Raw genomic sequence first — 20,410 nt, forward strand, 5'->3', positions numbered from 1 at the left:
ATAATCTAATATAAAATCTTGTATTTAATGTATTCACCATAATACAATGACCATTATTATGGTATTTTTAATTTCAAGGAATTGGTTGAATAAATTTCAAGTTAGTTGAGATTGAAAGAGCTTAATTGCTGGAAAATTGATTAAAGATCAGTCTATCACTCTCAACTTAAATAATAATAATAATAATAATAAAAATCTTCACGGATCCTAACAATAATACAGTACGGACCTGTGTAAAAGAAATTGCAAAACCATTACATTTATTCTAATTGTGCTAAAAGTTGATTATGCAGATGTTATTATCTTATCCTTTGATGAGAAATTTCACTAAGATACCCAACATTTAATTAATTACAAAATGTTACAGTGAAAAGATCCGAACATCCGGTTTCGTTAGAAAAACATTGAGGTCGGGCAAACTCAACAAACTTTTCCCAATCGTAGACGTTGAAAACCCTAAACCCTCTTTACTTTATTTCTCTCTCTCTCCCGAACAAGCGCGCGTAACTTTTTATGTAGCATCGAAGATGACATTAGAAATCGAAGCTCGAGAGTAAGTTTTAGTTAAGACTTTGATAATGCCTCGAAGTTGTACAATGTCAAGAATAATTAGATGTTTCAATTTTTCGCTTGCAATAAATTCTCACTCTTTTAAGCATGCAGTGTGATCAAGATTGTGCTTCAATTCTGCAAAGAGAATTCTTTGCAGCAAACGTTTCAAACGCTTCAGAACGAGTGCCAAGTGTCGCTGAATACCGTGGATAGCATTGAGACATTTGTTGCCGATATCAATAGTGGAAGATGGGATGCAATTTTGCCTCAAGTTGCTCAGCTTAAACTTCCAAGAAATAAATTGGAGGACTTGTATGAGCAGGTTTGTGTTTAGTAATTGAACTTTCAATTTGTGAGGAGATACTGAAGTTTTATGATTTTTTTTATGATTTTATTTTTTTTGTTTGAGTAGATTGTATTGGAGATGATTGAACTGCGTGAGCTGGATACTGCACGTGCGATTCTGAGGCAAACTCAGGCAATGGGTGTAATGAAGCAGGAACAACCCGAAAGATATTTGCGGCTTGAGCATCTTCTTGTTAGAACTTACTTTGACGCACATGAGGTTGGGAGCTACTTTTCGTATGATAAATTATCCTTTAGATCAGTTCTAATGTGCAATTCCAAAATGTGATGGACAAATTGATGCGTATGAATTATTTTCTGTGACAGGCTTATCAAGATTCCACCAAAGAGAGACGTCGTGCTCAAATTGCCCAAGGTTCTACTAATTTTTCCTTCTCACTGTTTACTAAATCTAAAAGTGAAGACCTTATAAAAACTTACTTTTGTTAAGATCATCAGTGTTCTTCAACCTAGTTCTTGAAAATCTGGAATCTTCCGATAGCTGTGTGGGAAAACTGAAAAAAACACTTATGATTGTTTATCATATTCTATTTCAAGAGTGCCAAAGGATGTAATCGAAGCAGCAGGGGAACAAAACTAATATGAATAAAAAAATTGCATGAGCAGTTTTCTGTTCTTCTTTTTAGGTTTTAAAAAGACATACTTTTGTGTAGTTTTTTTTTTCCCCACTTTTTATTGACAAATTTTTTCTTTTTTGTCTAGCTATTGCTGCGGAAGTTTCTGTGGTTCCACCATCACGGTTAATGGCTCTGATTGGTCAGGCCCTGAAGTGGCAGCAGCACCAAGGTTCTTTTCCTTAATTACTCTTTTGCTATATTAGTAAAAATCTCAACCGAATGTCTCTAATGAAGTAACTGGAAGAATTTTCTTCAGTTGGGTTCGTGTTGTTATGACATCCAAAATTTCTTCTACCTGCATTTTATTTGTAGTGCTTATGAAAATACAGTTTTATCTTCTAAAAGGAGGGATTTCATGCCTGAGCTATGCCTACCTCCGTATACCTGAAAGAGTAGGAAAACTCAGAATTATAGGGACATAAATGTGATCATTGTGCTTTCGTCTATGTATTGCTGATGTGATTATGTTTGGCCTTCTAGGGTTACTACCTCCAGGAACACAGTTTGACTTGTTTCGAGGAACTGCTGCTATGAAACAGGATGTAGAAGACATGTATCCAACAACTCTTTCCCACACCATTAAGGTGAGCTTCTTTGTGTACAAACTCATTTTTCTTTCTGTGTGTATCTATCTATAAATTCCCTTACCATTAGAAAGAGGGGGGCAATTGCCTTTTCTTTTCATTTTGCTTCCAGTTATAGATAATTAGTTTTGTTTTTTCAATTGCATTGATAATTTTTGGAAGTCAAATTTGTGTGCATTCTAAAATGTGTGTCTATGGCTGTCATTGTGTGATAAGGGCACTCTTTTGGAAATTTATTCAATTTATAAATTCTCCAAGGTAATGCTTTCTTTAACTTTGAGTTGATATTCTCATTGGTTAATGATTTTGTTGCTGTAGTTTGGGACAAAAAGTCATGCGGAATGTGCTCGGTTCTCTCCAGATGGCCAGTTTCTTGTCTCTTGCTCTTTTGATGGATTTATTGAGGTAATAATCATCAATCTCTCCTTCCTCCTTGCCGGCGTATACAATTTATTGATATTACTTGAATGCTTGCTGAGATTTTGAACACTTCCAGGTCTGGGATTATTTAAGTGGGAAACTCAAGAAGGATCTACAATACCAGGCTGATGTGAGCACTTTTTGTCCTCCTCTTCTCGGATGTTCGAATGTCCATAGTTTAGTCTACACCTAATTTGTACAGAAAATTGTGTTGCTTGTACATGGCCTGAATATGTACCTATGGCGAACTCAAAAAAGAAAGAAAGAAAGAAAGAAGGAAGGGGAAAAAAAACAGCTGCAAGTTACTGAGGTTTCACAGCCCATAGTTTCCCCTTTCCACCTTGACACAAAAATTAATTTTGGAAGGCAAAGAAAGAGATAAAAGTAGTTGAAGAATCTTCAATCCTAAAAGCTCAAGCTAATAAGAAATGAATAAACATTGATGGCTTCCGTAATAGTGAATTGAGGATCATGGGGCATATCTTCTCCATGCGCTTTCGTTATTTTTAAATGATTTAATTTTAGACATTTTCTGAGTGGCAGAGCTCTTCGAATGGCACCATTGTGATGTAATATTAGCTTTGTGCAGGAAACTTTCATGATGCATGATGAAACTGTCCTCTGTATTGAGTTTAGCAGAGACTCAGAGATGCTTGCCTCTGGGTCGCAAGATGGGAAGATCAAAGTAAGTTCTATGTTCTTGTTGTTGCATTTTTATTTTGTATTTTTCAAAGATTTTAGTGCTTGTGTTGAGTCTTAATGGTGAAGAGAAAGTTAATAGTGACTGAAGAAGGGTTCAAATGGGGGTTTCCTTTGAATTGCAAGTTGATGGTTCTGTTTTTAAACTTTAGTTTGAGCCCAACGCCTTTACATCATAAAATTGCTAAACCCTTGTCTCTCAACTTTTTAGCTTCCTAGTAATGGCAGGGAAGGCCTTTGATAAGTTTCTTTTATACTTTTAGCATTGACGGATAAATTTTTAATTTTTTATGAAAGTGTTAAGAACCTTAGAGGATGTTTATGCAGTTAACTCTGGGAAATTATTGTGAGGATAGAAGCCAACTGTATGATATTGCCATAGCTGGCATCTTGATTGTAGCTTAATTGCCAACCAGTTTTAGTGTACTTAGGGTAATGATAATGTCCACAACAAACATGACAACTACAGCCATGAAATCAGCATTAACTGATTGAAAGTTCTATTATTTCTGTTGTGCTAGTTTCTAAATATACTGTCATAACTTGTGATACTGAACTTTTCTTGATTATCTTGTGACAAATTTCCATTGGATCTGTGTTACAATTTTCAGGTTTGGCGCATAAGAAGCGGTCAATGTTTGCGCCGTCTTGAACGAGCACATTCAGAAGGTGTTACTAGTCTTGTTTTCTCTCGAGATGGAAGCCAAATTCTAAGTACATCTTTTGACAGCACAGCAAGGTTTAGTTTAATCTATGGGCACTTCTTTCCTATGTCCAATGGTGTGACGCATCCATAGTTGTTGTTGGCAGTACAAGAAGCTAAAGCTGGTCAGTTTTGGTTAGAGAAAATTTTGTAATGGTTATTTGTTGTGTTGTTTTATGTAGAATTCATGGACTAAAATCTGGGAAATTGTTGAAAGAGTTCCGAGGTCATTCATCTTACGTAAATGATGCCATATTCACAAATGATGGCAGCCGTGTCGTTACTGCCTCAAGTGATTGTACAGTAAAGGTTAATTGACCTTATTTGTGTTTAATTTTTATTTCCACTTATCAGTGAGGTGTTTTATTTATTTTTCGTCATGCTTTACATAGGTCTGGGACCTGAAGAGTACTGATTGCCTCCAGACATTTAAGCCACCACCTCCTTTGAGGGTATCTTTTGCTTTGATTTGTTTTCTTTGTTTTGTTATGTTATGTTAGTTATCCTGTACTTAACCTCTCCCATTTCTCTTTGAATTGTTAGGGAGGTGATGCTTCAGTGAACTCTGTCCATTTATTCCCAAAGAATCCCGATCACATAGTCGTATGTAATAAGACATCCTCAATATACATAATGACTCTTCAAGGACAGGTACTTATTCATGTTGTTACATGTTCATAACTCCTATCTCTTTGGGTCAGACAAGTCAACTTTCACTTAGAGTCTGTATTTTAATAGGAACATGCTTCACCATAATTAGCAACCAAGTCTTGTAGTCTTCTTTGAATTCTTTTAAGTATTTAGCTGAAAGATAAAACTTCAGACTTGCCTTTTATCCCTACCAACCCTTGGTGACTGGAGCCATTTCTGAGCGTCCACATAAAACATACTTGTACATTAATCTCAGTTTAACAATTGCTCTTCAAATTGTGTAACCTAAATCTTCAGATTGTCGCTGTACATTGTCTACTACAATTGTGATTATGTATTACCATTTTGCTTAGTGTCATGGTGCTTATTTACGCAAAAATTCTTGTCTTTCAGTCTTCGCTCGACTCTATTGTTAAAGGAGTGAACTTATTTGTTTGTTGTTGAAATTCTCTTCTGGATGATTGTGATGTAGGTTGTGAAGAGTTTTTCTTCTGGTAAAAGAGAAGGTGGAGATTTTGTTGCTGCTTGTGTTTCACCGAAAGGTGAATGGATCTATTGTGTTGGTGAAGACAGGTATTCTCATGTGATGTATTTTCATATTAATTTGGGCTTGACCTATACTGGTTTACAAATGGTTTCATCATATTGTGGGATGTTATAAATTTAGAAACAACTCTTGGTATTTTTCTGTTCCCTATTTCTCACTGTAGTGGGTATTTTGGTTTGATAGTTTGGAACATCTGAGCATGATTGTTTTTTAATCCAAATTGTCATTGAGATTTGTTTGTTCATATGAAACGTTAAATAAGAAAAAGAGAGGATTTCTTGTTCTCCATCTGGACCTTGGCTAAGGGGATAATCCATTCTTGCCTTAGCCCAAAAGGGTTAGAGGTATCATGTTTTTCTTATTCAATGAAATTTAGATATGCTTACAAGTTTCTACTTTCATGCAAAGTTTTGTGTACTAAAAAATTTTACGAAGTAAATGTGATCAGTATATACAGTTGGTTTCTTTTTCTGACGATTGCAGAGAAATGATTGCGAGCAGCAATATTAGGAAAAGAACCTTAAATTATTACTTTAAATTTTGGTGTTAGCAACTTTCATAATGTATTGTCACGTTCTTGCAACATGATGGTTAGAAACCCAATCTGCAAGGGTTTTGTTGCAATGGAATTGACTAAACAAATTGTTAATGATGCAATTATTATGCTACTTGTTCTTGATTTCCTCATTTTAACCTTGTGTTTAATTTAATTATCAGCTCGTAATCTTGTGAATTATCTACAGGAACTTGTACTGCTTCAGCCATCAGTCTGGTAAACTAGAGCATCTAATGAAGGTAAGCTTTTTGGTTGGTAAAAATTGAGTTGGAATTATAAATATTAAGTATTTGGGTTGTCTTTCATGGGTCAGTGTTTGCCATATGAAATCTCAATAATTTGTTTTTTCAGTATGTTAGATAAATCTCAGGATTTTAATTATACGTAGATCTTGAACCAGACTAGAATAGAAATAAAGGCTAAAGTTTATATAATGTACATAACAATGAGAATAATGGCTTTGCATTTATATGTTTCAAATGCAAGTAAGCAAGTGGAAGTCACAAAATGTCCAATGTATTTGGCAATAGCTTTCTTGTTTCTTATCACTTTTCTTATTGCCAGGTCCATGAAAAGGATGTAATTGGTGTGACTCATCATCCCCATAGAAACCTTCTGGCAACATATGGTGAAGATTGCACAATGAAATTATGGAAGCCTTGATTCCCTGTATTTGCTTCCGTTGAAATGAAAAATGTTTCTGTAATTTCTTGGAATGTTGTCTTCATTCATTAGACCCATTATTCACTGGGGGAGCATGGGTTGGAAGAACCAAATATCAATCAAAGATCAGGGGTTTTCTCTTGTATTATTATTTTGTTCACAGAGGGGAGGACTTTTTCCAATTCAAATACTTGGATAGTGTTAAATTGAATAGTCGATCTTTGTTTTACCTTTGAACTAAATGAAAATTGTAAAAATGAGTGACACATAATATTGAGATTTATGTTATTACTTAACTGTTGAGAGTCTTAATATTATTGTAAAAGAAAGAGCACACTATTTCTTTCTTAATTTCTTTGAGTACAGGCAAAAAAAGAGAGAAGTATTTTAATTTATTAGATAAAATGAAATTAGAAGAAAAAAGAAAAAACAAAAGTTTATTAGAGCATCTCCAAAAGCCTCTATAAATTTTACTATTCAAATATCTATTTATTTACTTATGTGGCAAATAGAAGGGTAAAAAAATGTTATTGTTCAAAAGATTCTTCAAATAAAAATAAGTTAATATTATTTTAATTAAATAATTATTTTTTAAAGAAAAAATTAATAGTAATTAAAGTATTTATCTCTTTTTTTTTAATAAAAAGTAATAAAATATAAATTGAAGAGAGAGAAATTAACTCTCTAAATTTGAAGAGAGAATATCATTTTTTATTTAAAGAATTTTTATTGAAATGTCTTTTGAATCTTTAAATATTGATGTGATTTTTTAAATAAATAATAAAATTTTATTTAAAGAATTTTTTAGTGATGCTATTAGTAAGTACCGGTAATTATAACATGTTTAATCAATTAATTTCGCATCCTGTCCATCTCCCTTACAATAAATCAGTTTTTCACTATAGTTTAAGTCATCAGGTGGACAAAATGACAACACAACGAACCATGAATTTTTTAATAATATATAATTTATAAGGCTACAATATCATCCATGTGATGAAGGATCTTTTCCAAACCTGGATGGTTGGTTTCACGCTATCGTTTCTTCAAAAAATTTCATATATATTTCCAAAAAGGAAAAAAAACGCTGAATTTAATAAATTTAAAAAGTAATTACAGGTCAACGATTTCACCGGTTACCCTTTCAAAACTGGCAGCATGAAGAGGCACAGTCCAAATCCAAGGGTGTCAAGGAATTAAATAAATAAATACAAAAAGCGCAGTTATAATTATTATTATCATACATCTGCGGCACAGAAATAAGAGAGAACTGCAAATGGAGGGGATAATGCACGCAGCTTACGATGCAACGGTGCGGCTGATGCTGTCATCACTTGAACGGAACTTGCTACCGGACGCCGTCATCAGGAGGCTCAGCCGTTTGCTCTTGGGAGGCCGACTTCGCTCCGGCTACAAACCTTCAGCTGAGCTCCAACTCAGTGACCTCCTCCAGTTCGCACATTGTACTCAACTCTCCTCTCCTGCTACTCATATCGCGTAAATTCAGATTTCTAATTGTTTTTCTGTTAGTATAAACTAATTATCTTTGACTGTTTAGTAGTATTATAATGAAAAGTTATTATCATGATGTTTTACTTCCTCTGTTCTTAGTGTACTGTGCATAAGCTGGTGTTTGCTCAAGCTTGAAATTGAATCCTTTTACAAGATATATCTGTTGCCAAAATCTTCATGTTTGACTGATATAGTGATATTGTTGTTGTGCTTGGATGTTGTTCAAATTTCAGTTATCTATAAGCTTGGAATATTTATTTATATAAATATTCCTAATGCCGTTGTGTTGCACCTCTTTTCCAGCACTGAGAGAGATGCCTATAGCCATCCAGACGGACAAGGCGAAAGAGCAGCATTATGAACTGCCAACCTCTTTCTTCAAGTTGGTTCTTGGTAAATATTTCAAATACAGGTATTTCTGATACTCTAATGGCAATAGCACTGGTGTCCAATACACATTGGTTTTTGAAAGAAATTGATTACCGTTCGAACATAAATAAACAGTGTTGTCTTTTGAGATTATGACTTTTGAATATTGTGGAAACTCAAGGCAGCCAATATGGATAAATTGAATATGAAGGAATTGCTGATTTTCTAAGTTTTCCAACAAAAATAGAAAATGTTGGAACTGCATTCCTGGATGTTACTCTGAATTTTGTTCTTTTTCTTCATGAACTAGTGCAGCTGCTGTTACTTCTCTGATGCATCAAAAACCTTAGAGGATGCTGAGAAAGCAATGTTGGAGCTGTACTGTGAGAGGTCAAGGTTGGAAGACGGTCACACTGTTCTTGATGTTGGATGTGGCTGGGGGTCACTGTCCCTGTACATTGCTCAAACGTATAGTAACTGCAAGATTACTGGGATATGCAATTCAAAAACTCAGAAAGAATTTATTGAGGAGCAGTGTCGGTATATATGCTTTCAACCAGATTGACGTATATAATAATATTCTGTACCTGTTTCCAAACTGCAAAATGCAAATATGATCTAATTATTTAAGTCTCTTGTAGGGTTCTTGAGCTTCAAAACGTGGAGATAATTGTTGCAGATATCAGCACATTTGAAATGGAAGCATCATATGACCGAATATACTCCATTGAAATGTTTGAGGTTCATCCTTCTCTAGATGTCCTACCGTATTTTCATAACTTTTGAAGCTTAAAAGCTATTTTTGGGCACCCTTTTGTTAGCTTAAATTTTTTGAACTTTTTATTATTTATCTCAAAATGAAGTCAAGTTTTATTGGGGTCTTCAGCTCAAATCTTGCAAAGGCTCCAAGTTTTTATTAGTTAAACTACAACAAAGTGGCTTTGTGTTTAGGTTCACCTGACTAGCCTATTGAATAAATCAATTCATCCATTTAGAAGGACTTTGTTAGCTATTAGCTTAAGCTTCTGAGATGAATGGTACTTTAACAATTATTATTGTGTTTTGTTCTTTGGCAGCATATGAAGAACTATCAGAATCTTCTCAAGAAGATATCAAAGTGGATGAAAGAAGACACCCTTCTTTTTGTTCATCATTTCTGCCACAAAACATTTGCCTATCACTTTGAGGTATTGCCCTGACTAGATTTTCTTCACATTTTTGTATTGTGTGTCTGGAAAAGAATTTTGTACATCAGTCTCTTATATATGGTAATTTTGATGTATCCTGTCCTTCCATTTGACTTAGGACACAAATGATGATGATTGGATTACAAAATACTTCTTCACCGGTGGAACAATGCCTTCAGCTAATCTACTTCTTTATTTCCAGGTCAGTTTTGTACCCTTTTTTTTCCTTTTTGTTTTTTTTGAACTTGTGATACTTCTGTTCTCTCTACTTCATCTAATAAATTTATGTACAGGACGATGTTTCTGTTGTTGATCACTGGCTTGTGAATGGAAAGCATTATGCACAAACCAGGTAGCTAGACTCGAATTACTCTGCAATATTTATGGAGTTTTGAACTTCTTATGTACTCTCAGATGACAGTGATAAAATAACATGTTTTCTTGCAGTGAAGAGTGGCTCAAAAGAATGGACAACAACTTGGCTTCAATTAAGCCGATAATGGAGTCAACATATGGAAAGGATCAAGCTGTCAAGTGGACTGTTTATTGGAGAACATTCTTTATAGCTGTTGCAGAACTCTTTGGATACAACAATGGAGAAGAATGGATGGTTACACATTTCCTATTCAGAAAGAAAATGGAGTAGAAGGATGCTGGAGAAAGAAAGCAAGCATGTGTTTGTAAAACTGACAATTGTTTTAGTGTGTGTTTTGCATTTTAAATGAAAATAAGGCTTGCCTTGTAATCATTATAAGGCAGCTGCTAAGTTGGACCATATCATTGACGGTGCACGTAGCGTTACAGATGGCCCCTGATGTTGATGATTTCTATGATTCCCTATAGGAGATTCTAGCCATTGTGGCCCGGGACAAAGGCCCTGTCTAGTGCACATAGCCCTAACAATCATTGTAATGGAGGGAGCCCTGTCTAATGCCTGTAATGGATACTCAGCTCTCCAGTTGGTTTCTCTTTCTCATATTTCTCGGTTTACGCTGAATCAAGTCACTGCGTTTGAATCATCAATAAATTTTTTTTTTTTTTTTTATATTAATCACGAGGTATCCTGGGGAGGGCCCCAACTGTGGGAGGCACCTTTAAGCCCGTACCACAACCCAGACTAGAAGTCCCCGCTCGAACCGGGAGACACAGGTTCTCCCAACAAAGGCGACTTCCCTGCGACTCGAACTGGGGAGCAAACCCAGTCAAGCCACTTAAGGGGACTCCATTGCCAGTGGAGCCAACACTTTGTTGGTAACAAATTTTTTTTATCACATCTTCTAAAACATAATCAATAAATATTCCACATAATTTTTCGATTTTAAAAATCGTATTATATCTACAGGGCAAAACTATCTTAGCCTCGTTGTACCAAACACCATTTTGGTATTTTCTTTAGCAGTCCCTATAGTTTTATGTAAATAATAAAAAGTATAAGTTTTTAAAATGTTATACATAAGCCTCAATTAAAATATAATAATTTCAAAATTTTTAAAAATTTATTTGGCATTTTCTTCAACAATCCCTATTATTTTCTATAAATAATAAAAACTATAAGTTTTAATAATTTTATGTAATAAACCCAATTAAAATATAATAATTCTAAAATTCTAAAAAATGTATTCTCTCTCTCCTTCTAAACCAATTTTAAATTTAAGTTTCATTTTTTATAATTTTAAATTTAAGTAATAGAATACATATTATACAATTTGTTTGTTTTCATATTAAATAAATAATTGATTAGCTCCATACGTGTGATAAAGTATAAGTAATTTTACACAATCTCAAATTTACATACAGAAATTTATTATTTTGAAAATATTATCTATAAACTATATAATAAATTTAAAGGACTATCCAAGCATTTATTTAATATTTATCTATTTTTTATTTTAATATTGTCAAAATTTATATAAAACCTTGTCCAATTTTGTGTTACATTAAATACGAAATAGTATTATGAAAATCTAATTGGTATTTTAAGTAAATGGAAGTGGAGAGTATTTTACCAAGTTAAAATAATCCATCCATATTTTTAATATATAAATATATTCATTTACTAAATTGCCTGTGATAATAAAATATTTTAACGGACCAATGTGTCAAAATTTTAAAACTTAATATTTTCTTATTCTCTTAATAAACATAAGAGACCACATCGTTAATAACCAAATAATACCATCCACCCGTTGGAATAGCCTTTGCAACTCTTGGGATAGATCACAAAAAGACAAAAAAAAAAAAAAAAGGTATGAAAGCTGGACCCTATATCTACATATATAAATCAATTATTGGGAATTTGGGGTGCATGATTGATCGCCCATGCTTTTCAGTTTGTAAATTAATCAGTTACCGAAAGAATGTAGATGAGTCTGAAAATGATGTTTGATGAACTGATGATGCAGTGAAGATCTCATTGATTTTTAAAATAAAACTGTAAGACATGGTAAAACAAAAATTAAAAAATTATCCTGTCAAAATATTGCGAGCCAAATGCAGAAAAAAAAAAAACAAAAACAAAAACAACAATTGCGCTTTGATTTCTTTTTTTTTTAATTATATGAGACTAATGCTCATATTACAACTCATATTATATGAAATGTACAATTGATATTTACAATAAGATAATTATTGGGACTAATTTACATTAATTCTTATATAATACTGTCCAAATTTTACCCTTTTAAATATTTGAAAGATATCTACTCTACTTACATTTCGAAAAAAAAAATTAATTTCACTTAATTATATACTATAATTAAGAAAAAAAATAAGTCTTTATATGTGTCACGGGAGCTCAAACGTCTACTTCATTTATATTTCAAAATAATAACTGACGGTCTTCACTTAATTATATATTATAATTAAAAAAAATAAATCTTTACATATATTACAGGAGTTCGAACCGCTACCCGAACCGCTATCCACACGTTTACGAGTGCAGGCACTTTATCAACCGTCACCCTCACATGGTCACATTTATGTGGTCAAAGGCCCGGTGGTTGCTTCGATTTCCATTTTAAATACACTGACAGCGACGCAAGAATTTTTTAAATTAGTATATTTTATTTAATTAGGAACCAATTATTTTGATCACCAATGCCAATCCAATCAATTTTATAAACTTTTTTTTTTATTAATCACGAGATTTTTTAGAAAAGGTCCCAACTATAAGAGACACTTTTAAATTTACACCATAACTTAAATTAAAAATTTTTACTTAAATTAAAATATACAAATTCTCTAAACAAAAGCGACCTTCTGCCGCTTTATAAGCCTTTAATTATTTACTGAATACATCTGAAGGTTTCAGGTGACAGTGTCATCTTTAAAAATCAACTTTTCATTTGGAAAGAAAACAAAAAGAAAAAGTTGAACTGAGCAGGGTGAGGATCAAATCAGCCATGACCCAAGGGTCATTAAAGCATCACCGGACAAGTGTTTGAAATGCAAAAGAAAAAAAACGCAGTTATAAAATTCACAATTAATATTGCAACCGAAAAAAAGAGCGAGAAGTGACGGGATTAATTGCGTCACCGTACTATGCAACAAAGCGGCTAATGCTGGCTTCACTTGAACGGAACTTGCTACCGGACGCCGTCATAAGGAGGCTCTGCCGCAAGATCTTGGCCGATCGCCTCCACTCCGGTTACAAAGCTTCGTCTGAGCTCTAACTCGCTGACCTACTCCGTATCGTACATGGTAACCAGTACCCACCCAATGCTCCCGTCTTCATACCGTACTCCTCTTTTAATATTTAGTTATTATTGAGCTTCGAGCTCGCCCTTACGTATCACTAGCTGTCAACTTAAATTTTGTGGATATGAGGGAGATGCCCATAGCCATCAACACGGACTCTTGTACTGCCAAACTCTTTCTTTGAGATGGTTCTTGGTAAAAATCTCAAAAATAGGTATTAATTCCACGCTCATTTACTTTATAATTAGCTTTTCGATTAATAAAAGTCAATTTCTGATTTTATCTCTATGAATAAGCCGCCGTTACTTCTCTGATAAGTGAACCACCTTAGATGATGCTGAGGAAGCAATGCTGGAGATGTACTGTGAGGGGTCGCAGTTAAAAAGACGGTCACAGTGTTCTTGATCTTGGATGGGGCTTTTGTGGCGCTCTGTCTACACCTTGCTAAAAAATGCAGAGAAAGCTTATATCGATGAGCAGATTTGGTATGTATGCTTTTTAATTCGATACATTTTGACATATTTACATAATCCCATATGCATCCAAATTTGCTCTTAACCATTTATTTTCTAACGGCTTTGTAGGGTTCTTGAGCATCAGATTGTGGAGAAGATGCTCGCAGATATCCACTCATTCAAACTGGAACCATCCCATGATTGTATATTCTCCATTGGAATATTCGAGGTCAATATCAGTAGATTATAATATAATTTTTATTTTTTTGAAAAAAAAATAACAATAATAAAGTGTTATTACCGTTCGCCGGCAGTGCTGTTGAGTAAATTTGGTTTTATATTTGACAGTGAATGAATTCTCAACAAGAAATCAAAGTGGATGAAAGAAGATGCCCTCCTTTTTGTTGAGCATAACTGCCACAAAAGGTTTGCCCATCACTTTAAGGTATTGACGGACTTGATTCCCTCTAGTGTCAATTGGTTAACAATTACAGTGTAGTGTTAAATGAAAGTATTAAATACATAGGGAAAAATAAGGGACTAGGATTTACTCTTCATCACAAACCATAACTTGGTCAAGTGGAGGGCACATTCTCAGTTCATTCTTGAGGTTGAGGGTTAGATCCTTCCATGTGTATTGCCACATTGATTTTCTTCCAGTTACTTGAAAATAGACCCGGCCTATTTTCAAACATATAAATATTTGCATTTGAGAATGACTCAAATTGTGTATCAGCTGTTTCCAGTGGATTATTATACTGTATTTATATATCAGGCTCTTATCTATGCTGATCACCACATATTCTGCCTGTGTTTTAATGTAAGCAACAGATGAACAAGACTGGATTAATGAAATCTTCTTCAATGGAGTTACAATGCCTTCAGCTAATCTGCCTCTTTATTTCCAGGTAAGTTGTGTACTCTCCATTCCTAACTGTAATGTTATCTTTTACATATCTGTCTAGCTAATAAATTTATGTGCAGGATGATGTTTCTGTCATTGATCATTGGCTTTTGAATGGAATGCATTTTGCAAACAAGGTCTGATTAATCATTCTGTAACATTAATAAAGGTTGGAACTTTTTAGATTTTGGAATGACGGTAGTAACATCGTCTCTTGCAGTAACAAGATCCTGAAAAGAATGGACAAGTATATATGTTGCTTGCCTGAAGAAGACCGCCTTAATTATTTCTAGTCAACTTTAGTGAAAAATCATTTTCAAGATAATTGCCTCTCATATATATAGTAAAAAATGCCAGTTAGAATCTTAGTTTTGATGACGGTTAGAAGCATTTAATGACTGAATCATCAGTTTCAGAGTAAGCCAAGACGAACGTAACAACTATATTTACTGGATGACGATCCCTTAAAAGAGTATCCAGTTAAAAACTCCACTTTTATTGGGGATGCACAAAAATACTTTCAATTCATGTTCTAGAATTTATGGCATGTTTGGTCTCAAGGATTATAAGGCGAGGAGAGGGGAAAGAAGTAAGGGAAGAAAGATCAATTTCAATGTCTAACCAAACAATGAAAATGAGATTGAACTCACTTTTCACTCATATTCTCACCCTCTCTTTTTTTTCTTTCCTCCCCTTTCCTACCATTTCTTCTATCCAAACATGGGCTTAGGGTATGGTGATGCTTTCAGGTGCAACAGTTATTAACGCAGTTTCAACAATAACATTAGCTAAAAATAACACAACAGTTTAATCTCTTTTTAACGGTTATTCATATTGGCAGCATAGGACTCTGTTAAAAACAAAATTCAAAATCCGGCTACAGCGGTAACCAGCAGAAAGTAGATATGGAGCCCAAAACCATAACATAAGAGTGTATGGATTATGCCAAACATGCTGAAAGATAAAATTTTCCTAGAAGAAGGTAAGGGTAAAGATATGGGGATGTAGCCCAGAACTACAGCCACTGACCTTAAAAGCCACAATCGACAAAGCAGCTTCACTTATACTTACCAGACTACCAATTGGCTAGAACTATATGCTCTTCGTGAACCACGGATTTATCTCCCTTGATATATAACTTCTCATTTGGCACATGTGAATCAGCTTCATTGTGTATCATGCTTTTCCACTTCCCCTAAACAGCCTGATGAAATACACATCAAAAACATTTTGTGCAAGAGGGTGAAGAAGACAACAGACTTGAATGCGTTTGGAAAACAGATTGTGCTATAAGATGTAAGTAACAAGATCATTCCAGTCCATGAATTATTCCAGAATCGCCGAACTTATGTCCATATTGTGAGTAAAGACTTAAATCTTTGCAATGCAGTTGTTTGCACATAAACCAGAATGATACAACAAAATAACAAGTCAATTACATCACCAAAATTCTAATTTTGCATGCATTAACAACAATCCTACTTCCCTCTGATTTATTTAAGGATTAAGATTTTCTCATGATCTGATTTCCTCCTGAGCAAAAATACATATGGTAGTTAATAAATAAAGAAAATGAAGAAATTAAATTCTACCTATACACTATTACTTAAATACACATGGCAAAAGATCATTAAAAGCTCACGAGAGCTCATATCACGAAATGATTTTATTTAAACACCTGATTAAGGTTAACATATAATAAACATGTAATTTGGTTGCTTCCTATATTCTATAATCATACCTCAATCTTTCTAAACCAATCAACCTTGTTAAATATCAAAATCATAAAAAATATAACCCACTGGAAAACTTGCATGAGTCAATCAAATTCAATATGATTCAAAACATAATTCAAAACTGAACCAACAATTCAATTAGGGAGAGGAAAAAGAAAACAGAACAAAGAAATTCACCTCCTTAATACTACGAAGACACCCCAGTGGCAGAACCATCAACAGGGTTTCTTAAATCAGCTGGAGAGACCAAATCAACACCACCTTCAGCTTGCAAGAAACGACTTAGATGCTTATCGTCTAAATGTTCCTGTCAAAAAGTGGATGCATAGAAACAATAATAAAATAACATAAAAAAGCAATAGATATAGTTGTCATACGAGTACTATACAAATCAAGAAGATTAGATGAAACTCACAGATAGGCAAGCTCTATATTTTTGCCATTCGGATACACATTCTTCTTTGTCCCACTGACCCTTTACAAATTTCTCAGAGTACCACCTGCTCACAACATAACATGAAAAAGGTTACCCCCTTAGCTCAAATGGATTATTAACGACCCTAAAGCCATAAGATTAAATGGATTATTAGCCACTTACCTGTTAAAGCAGTTGTGGTAAGCAGTTCTGAGCTGGGCACAAGGCGACGTTGACTGAGAATCCGATGAGCGTTTCTTTTCTTTCTTACCGAAACCCATTTCAATTTAACCATACGTCTTTAAAATCATCAAACGCATGATATAATACGGCAATATGAAACGAAACGTTTTAATGCTCGGCTTGCATTGGGCGGCGGGGAGGGCGGTCATTCAACAGAAAAGAACTTGTAGTAATGAGAAATGGAATGGGATAATATCATTGGGGCCCTATCTTTTTTCGAAAAACAAATAATGACACAGTTTAGCTCCATTTTGACATTCGGGTCCCTATGCTATAAACCGATGTAAATACTAGTATAAACTGACATAAATATGAATATAAACTGGAACAGTTTAGTTCCAGTTTTAAAATTGGAACTACAAGCCAATGGGCCTTTGACCTAATGATAAACCTCCTCATAATTAAGCAGGATTGTGAGGGTATGGGTTCGAGTCCTCATGGATTCAAACTCACTCAATTAAATATTACGTATGATTGTATGAAGTTATGTGCAAGTCTTTCTCCCTTGCGAAATAAAAGTGGAGTAGAGATATTCCTCGTCTGTGAGGACTATTCATCTGGGCATGTACTTTATAAAATTTAATGTAATAATGTAAGTCCTAATTATATATATGATTATAAAAATCAGTGTAATGATCTATTGTTATAACAATTGTAAATATCTGTGTAATATAATAATCTGATGTGTAATTAGTATTAAAAAAATTGAAACTATAAACTGATATGAATATAATATTATTCATTTTAACTTTTTATTTGTGTGTATGGATGTCAATAAAATTTGGATCTACCCCGTATCCACAAAAATCCAAAATTCAGATTTTTTTTTCATTTATATTTTTGTGTGTGTTACAATTAGAGTCTAGTAAGAGTCTAAATCCACATATTAAAATTTTTAAGGTTGTACTATGAAAAAAAGAAACTTATTTCCTAATTAATAATCTAAGTGGCCTTAGACCCAGATGGACAATCCAAATGTTAACAAAATTAATATTCTTTTAACATAATAAAACGAATGAACATGAAACATTACAAATTATAATATAATGAAGATTAATGCATATGGAATATGAACACGAATGAAAGGTAATTTATTACTAACTAATCTAACATTTCGCGGTATAACTTTCTTTTTTCTTAATTATGTAACCAATTAATATGTTTATGTTATTCAATATTATGTACATATTTTTTTGTTGAATATTAGTAGTGATTACCTAAATTTGACTGTTTGTGCTACTCTTAATATTTTAACCATTTCCACTGTATGATAATAGCTTTTGAACAACTGATTGATGGGCTCTCTAATATTTACACAACAATTAATTATATATTTTTTTCGTTAGCAGCTTCAAAGTGACATTTAAACCTTTATGCTTAATTACTTATCAGAATGGAATATGAATTTAGTAATGAGCGCAAGCAACGGGTGAAGGAAAAAGTGAAAGAAAGCATCATTTTATCCTGATTGAGGGAACAAATGCTTGTACTAAAAGGAATTAAAATTTCCAAGCAATCATGGCTTCGTTCACATGCGTCCCCTCTATGGGTGAAATTATAGGAGTTTCAAAAAGTAACAAGACGAGTAGAATGAAGATTATTCCTTAAAAAGTAATAGTACAGCTACTCCGGTTGATAAAAAACGAAAAATGATACCAATCTCCTCAAGTAACGAATCGTTCATATTTTTCGAATTTTTTTTGGTATTTTTAGTGTATACTATTTGAAGGTTCTTATAGTATTCATTAGTGTGACTATGAATAATAATTAATAGGAAAAAGTAAACTAAGGATTGCACCTCATTATCTTGAAAGTTCTGGAAACAATCGATACTTCTTGAGAATAATTGCGAATTGAACCTAAGTATACATCTGCAAAAGATACTCCAACGCTCAAGTTAATATTTATATTTGAAGAACTATTTGGATTTGAATTTCTCTTAACTCCATTAAGAAGCTAGCCAAAATATCTTTTGTCGAATGAGATACGTAGGGTTGGCGAGAAACCTTATTCTAGGTCTAAACCTTTATGTTCGTCTCTTTTGTTTAATTTACACCGTCAAATTTTTTTTTTTTTTATTTGTATCTAAATTTTTTGAACGTGGTTCCATTAATAATTACGTGTGGATTAATGTTAATATTTTTTAATCTAATTATTGCTAGTTTTCTCTAAACCGTTCGCATAAATCAATTTATGGCTATTAATTTTTAATTTGGAGCAATAGAACTCACATTCGTATTAATTTATTACCTGAAATCAATATAAACTACATTTGCATTGATCTTTAAGATAAGTCCAATGCAAGTTATATCCATTATCTAAATTATTAATTTTTAATGGACATTTGGTGCGATGTAAATGGTTATATATATATATATATTTTTGGCACTTAGCGCCATTTATCTTTGACTTATTGTCGCGCTTTTAACTACATTTACATAATTAAATAATTTATCAGATTCTTACAAAGCATGTATTTATTGGATGATTGGTTAGGCCTTGGGAGATACACTTGAGCTGATTTCAGCCGAAACTGCCAAAGCATAGAGTATTATTAGCCTGGCCCAATCTCTTATCTCTTCACTTTAATAAAATATCTTAATTACCTCGTACGAATCACCAACTGGGCTGGCCAATGAGGTGATGACAACAAATTAGTTGACATGGCTTCATTGTGAAGTCATTTTAACTGTTTTTTTAAGGGATTATTCCTCAGCATATTTACCATTTGTAAAGACTGATGACAAATATTTAAGAAACGTCTAACTCTATTATTTTTAAGAAAAATATTATATTTACTTAAAATTTAAGAAAAAAATTTAAATTAAATTCTTATAATTTATTTGTAGGACTTGAATTATTTTTCTCACACTTATAAAAAAATGACTTTAACCATTGGACTAAGCCTAAGTGATTAAAGTCATTTTAACTGTTAAATATTCGATTTTTTTTGGAAAGACTTCGAAAGATTTTGTCCGTTGATTAAACTATATTTAACTTCCATTAGAAGCCAAAATCAATTACTAACGCTCTTTGTTTCCCCGTCCAAAGAATGGAAAAAGAACATTTTGGTTAATAATACATAAATATAAATCAAATATATCAGCTGAATTATGTTGTGAATAAAATTGATCATTAATTATAAATCCTCTTGTATTACCTTTAAAAAAATTATGCAATTAAATAAAATATTTTTTTTAGTTTCTATTATACGTCACATATCAATTCAGCATAAGTAATCTCAAATTATTGTTTGAGACTGAGAGTTAAGATTCTGTTGCTTTTAATTTATATTGGTTTGAACTCCGTTTGAACGAGTGAGGAGAAGATTGATTAGGCAAATCACTTGTTTTATTACAATTGTCATCTATATATATATATATATATATATACATTTTTTAAAAAGTCAGTATTCATTATATTAAAATTGTGATGATCAACAACACCTTATATTATTCTTTATCTTTTTGTTTTAGGAGTAATAATAGTTATAAATTCTTTTATAAATATTATTTTGTACAAATTAATATAACAT

The 20,410-nt window shown here is 33.0% G+C and overlaps 3 protein-coding genes and 1 long non-coding RNA gene across 7 annotated transcripts; 3 read left to right on the top strand and 1 right to left on the bottom strand.

Annotated features, from left to right (window-relative positions):
- Positions 1–398: 398 nt before the first annotated feature.
- LOC18055751 (suppressor of mec-8 and unc-52 protein homolog 1) lies at positions 399–6,639 on the top strand. The gene is made up of 16 exons (XM_006452979.2): positions 399–553; positions 664–874; positions 965–1,117; positions 1,225–1,273; positions 1,621–1,704; positions 2,016–2,119; positions 2,438–2,524; positions 2,616–2,669; positions 3,129–3,224; positions 3,850–3,977; positions 4,124–4,250; positions 4,334–4,393; positions 4,485–4,592; positions 5,065–5,165; positions 5,883–5,934; positions 6,260–6,639. The coding sequence occupies exons 1-16, from the start codon at positions 528–530 to the stop codon at positions 6,356–6,358; spliced, it is 1,539 nt and encodes a 512-aa protein (XP_006453042.1). The 5' UTR covers positions 399–527; the 3' UTR covers positions 6,359–6,639.
- An 814-nt stretch (positions 6,640–7,453) lies between these two features.
- Positions 7,454–10,434, top strand: LOC18055752 ((S)-coclaurine N-methyltransferase). The gene is made up of 8 exons (XM_006452980.2): positions 7,454–7,821; positions 8,174–8,282; positions 8,555–8,779; positions 8,881–8,980; positions 9,316–9,426; positions 9,545–9,628; positions 9,720–9,778; positions 9,874–10,434. The coding sequence occupies exons 1-8, from the start codon at positions 7,635–7,637 to the stop codon at positions 10,070–10,072; spliced, it is 1,074 nt and encodes a 357-aa protein (XP_006453043.1). The 5' UTR covers positions 7,454–7,634; the 3' UTR covers positions 10,073–10,434.
- A 2,346-nt stretch (positions 10,435–12,780) lies between these two features.
- On the top strand, positions 12,781–15,075 carry LOC112095802. Of its 4 annotated transcripts, XR_002903962.1 has the most exons (6): positions 12,781–13,336; positions 13,419–13,607; positions 13,707–13,806; positions 13,926–14,022; positions 14,409–14,485; positions 14,562–15,075. It is a non-coding gene; the product is annotated as an uncharacterized LOC112095802 (long non-coding RNA). The 4 variants fall into 4 exon arrangements; XR_002903961.1 differs by having other exon boundaries at positions 14,409–15,075; XR_002903963.1 differs by having other exon boundaries at positions 13,441–13,607; positions 14,409–15,075.
- Positions 15,076–15,246: 171 nt separating this feature from the next.
- On the bottom strand, positions 15,247–17,007 carry LOC18055753 (uncharacterized protein At4g33100). Its single transcript, XM_006452982.2, has 4 exons — positions 16,816–17,007; positions 16,633–16,717; positions 16,395–16,524; positions 15,247–15,685 (listed from the first exon to the last, which is right to left on the bottom strand). The coding sequence occupies exons 1-3, from the start codon at positions 16,911–16,913 to the stop codon at positions 16,405–16,407; spliced, it is 303 nt and encodes a 100-aa protein (XP_006453045.1). The 5' UTR covers positions 16,914–17,007; the 3' UTR covers positions 15,247–15,685; positions 16,395–16,404.
- Positions 17,008–20,410: the final 3,403 nt, after the last annotated feature.

The sequence above is a fragment of the Citrus clementina genome, unplaced genomic scaffold (assembly GCF_000493195.1).
Source record: "Citrus clementina cultivar Clemenules unplaced genomic scaffold, Citrus_clementina_v1.0 scaffold_1, whole genome shotgun sequence".
NCBI classification, from domain to species: domain Eukaryota; kingdom Viridiplantae; phylum Streptophyta; class Magnoliopsida; order Sapindales; family Rutaceae; genus Citrus; species Citrus x clementina.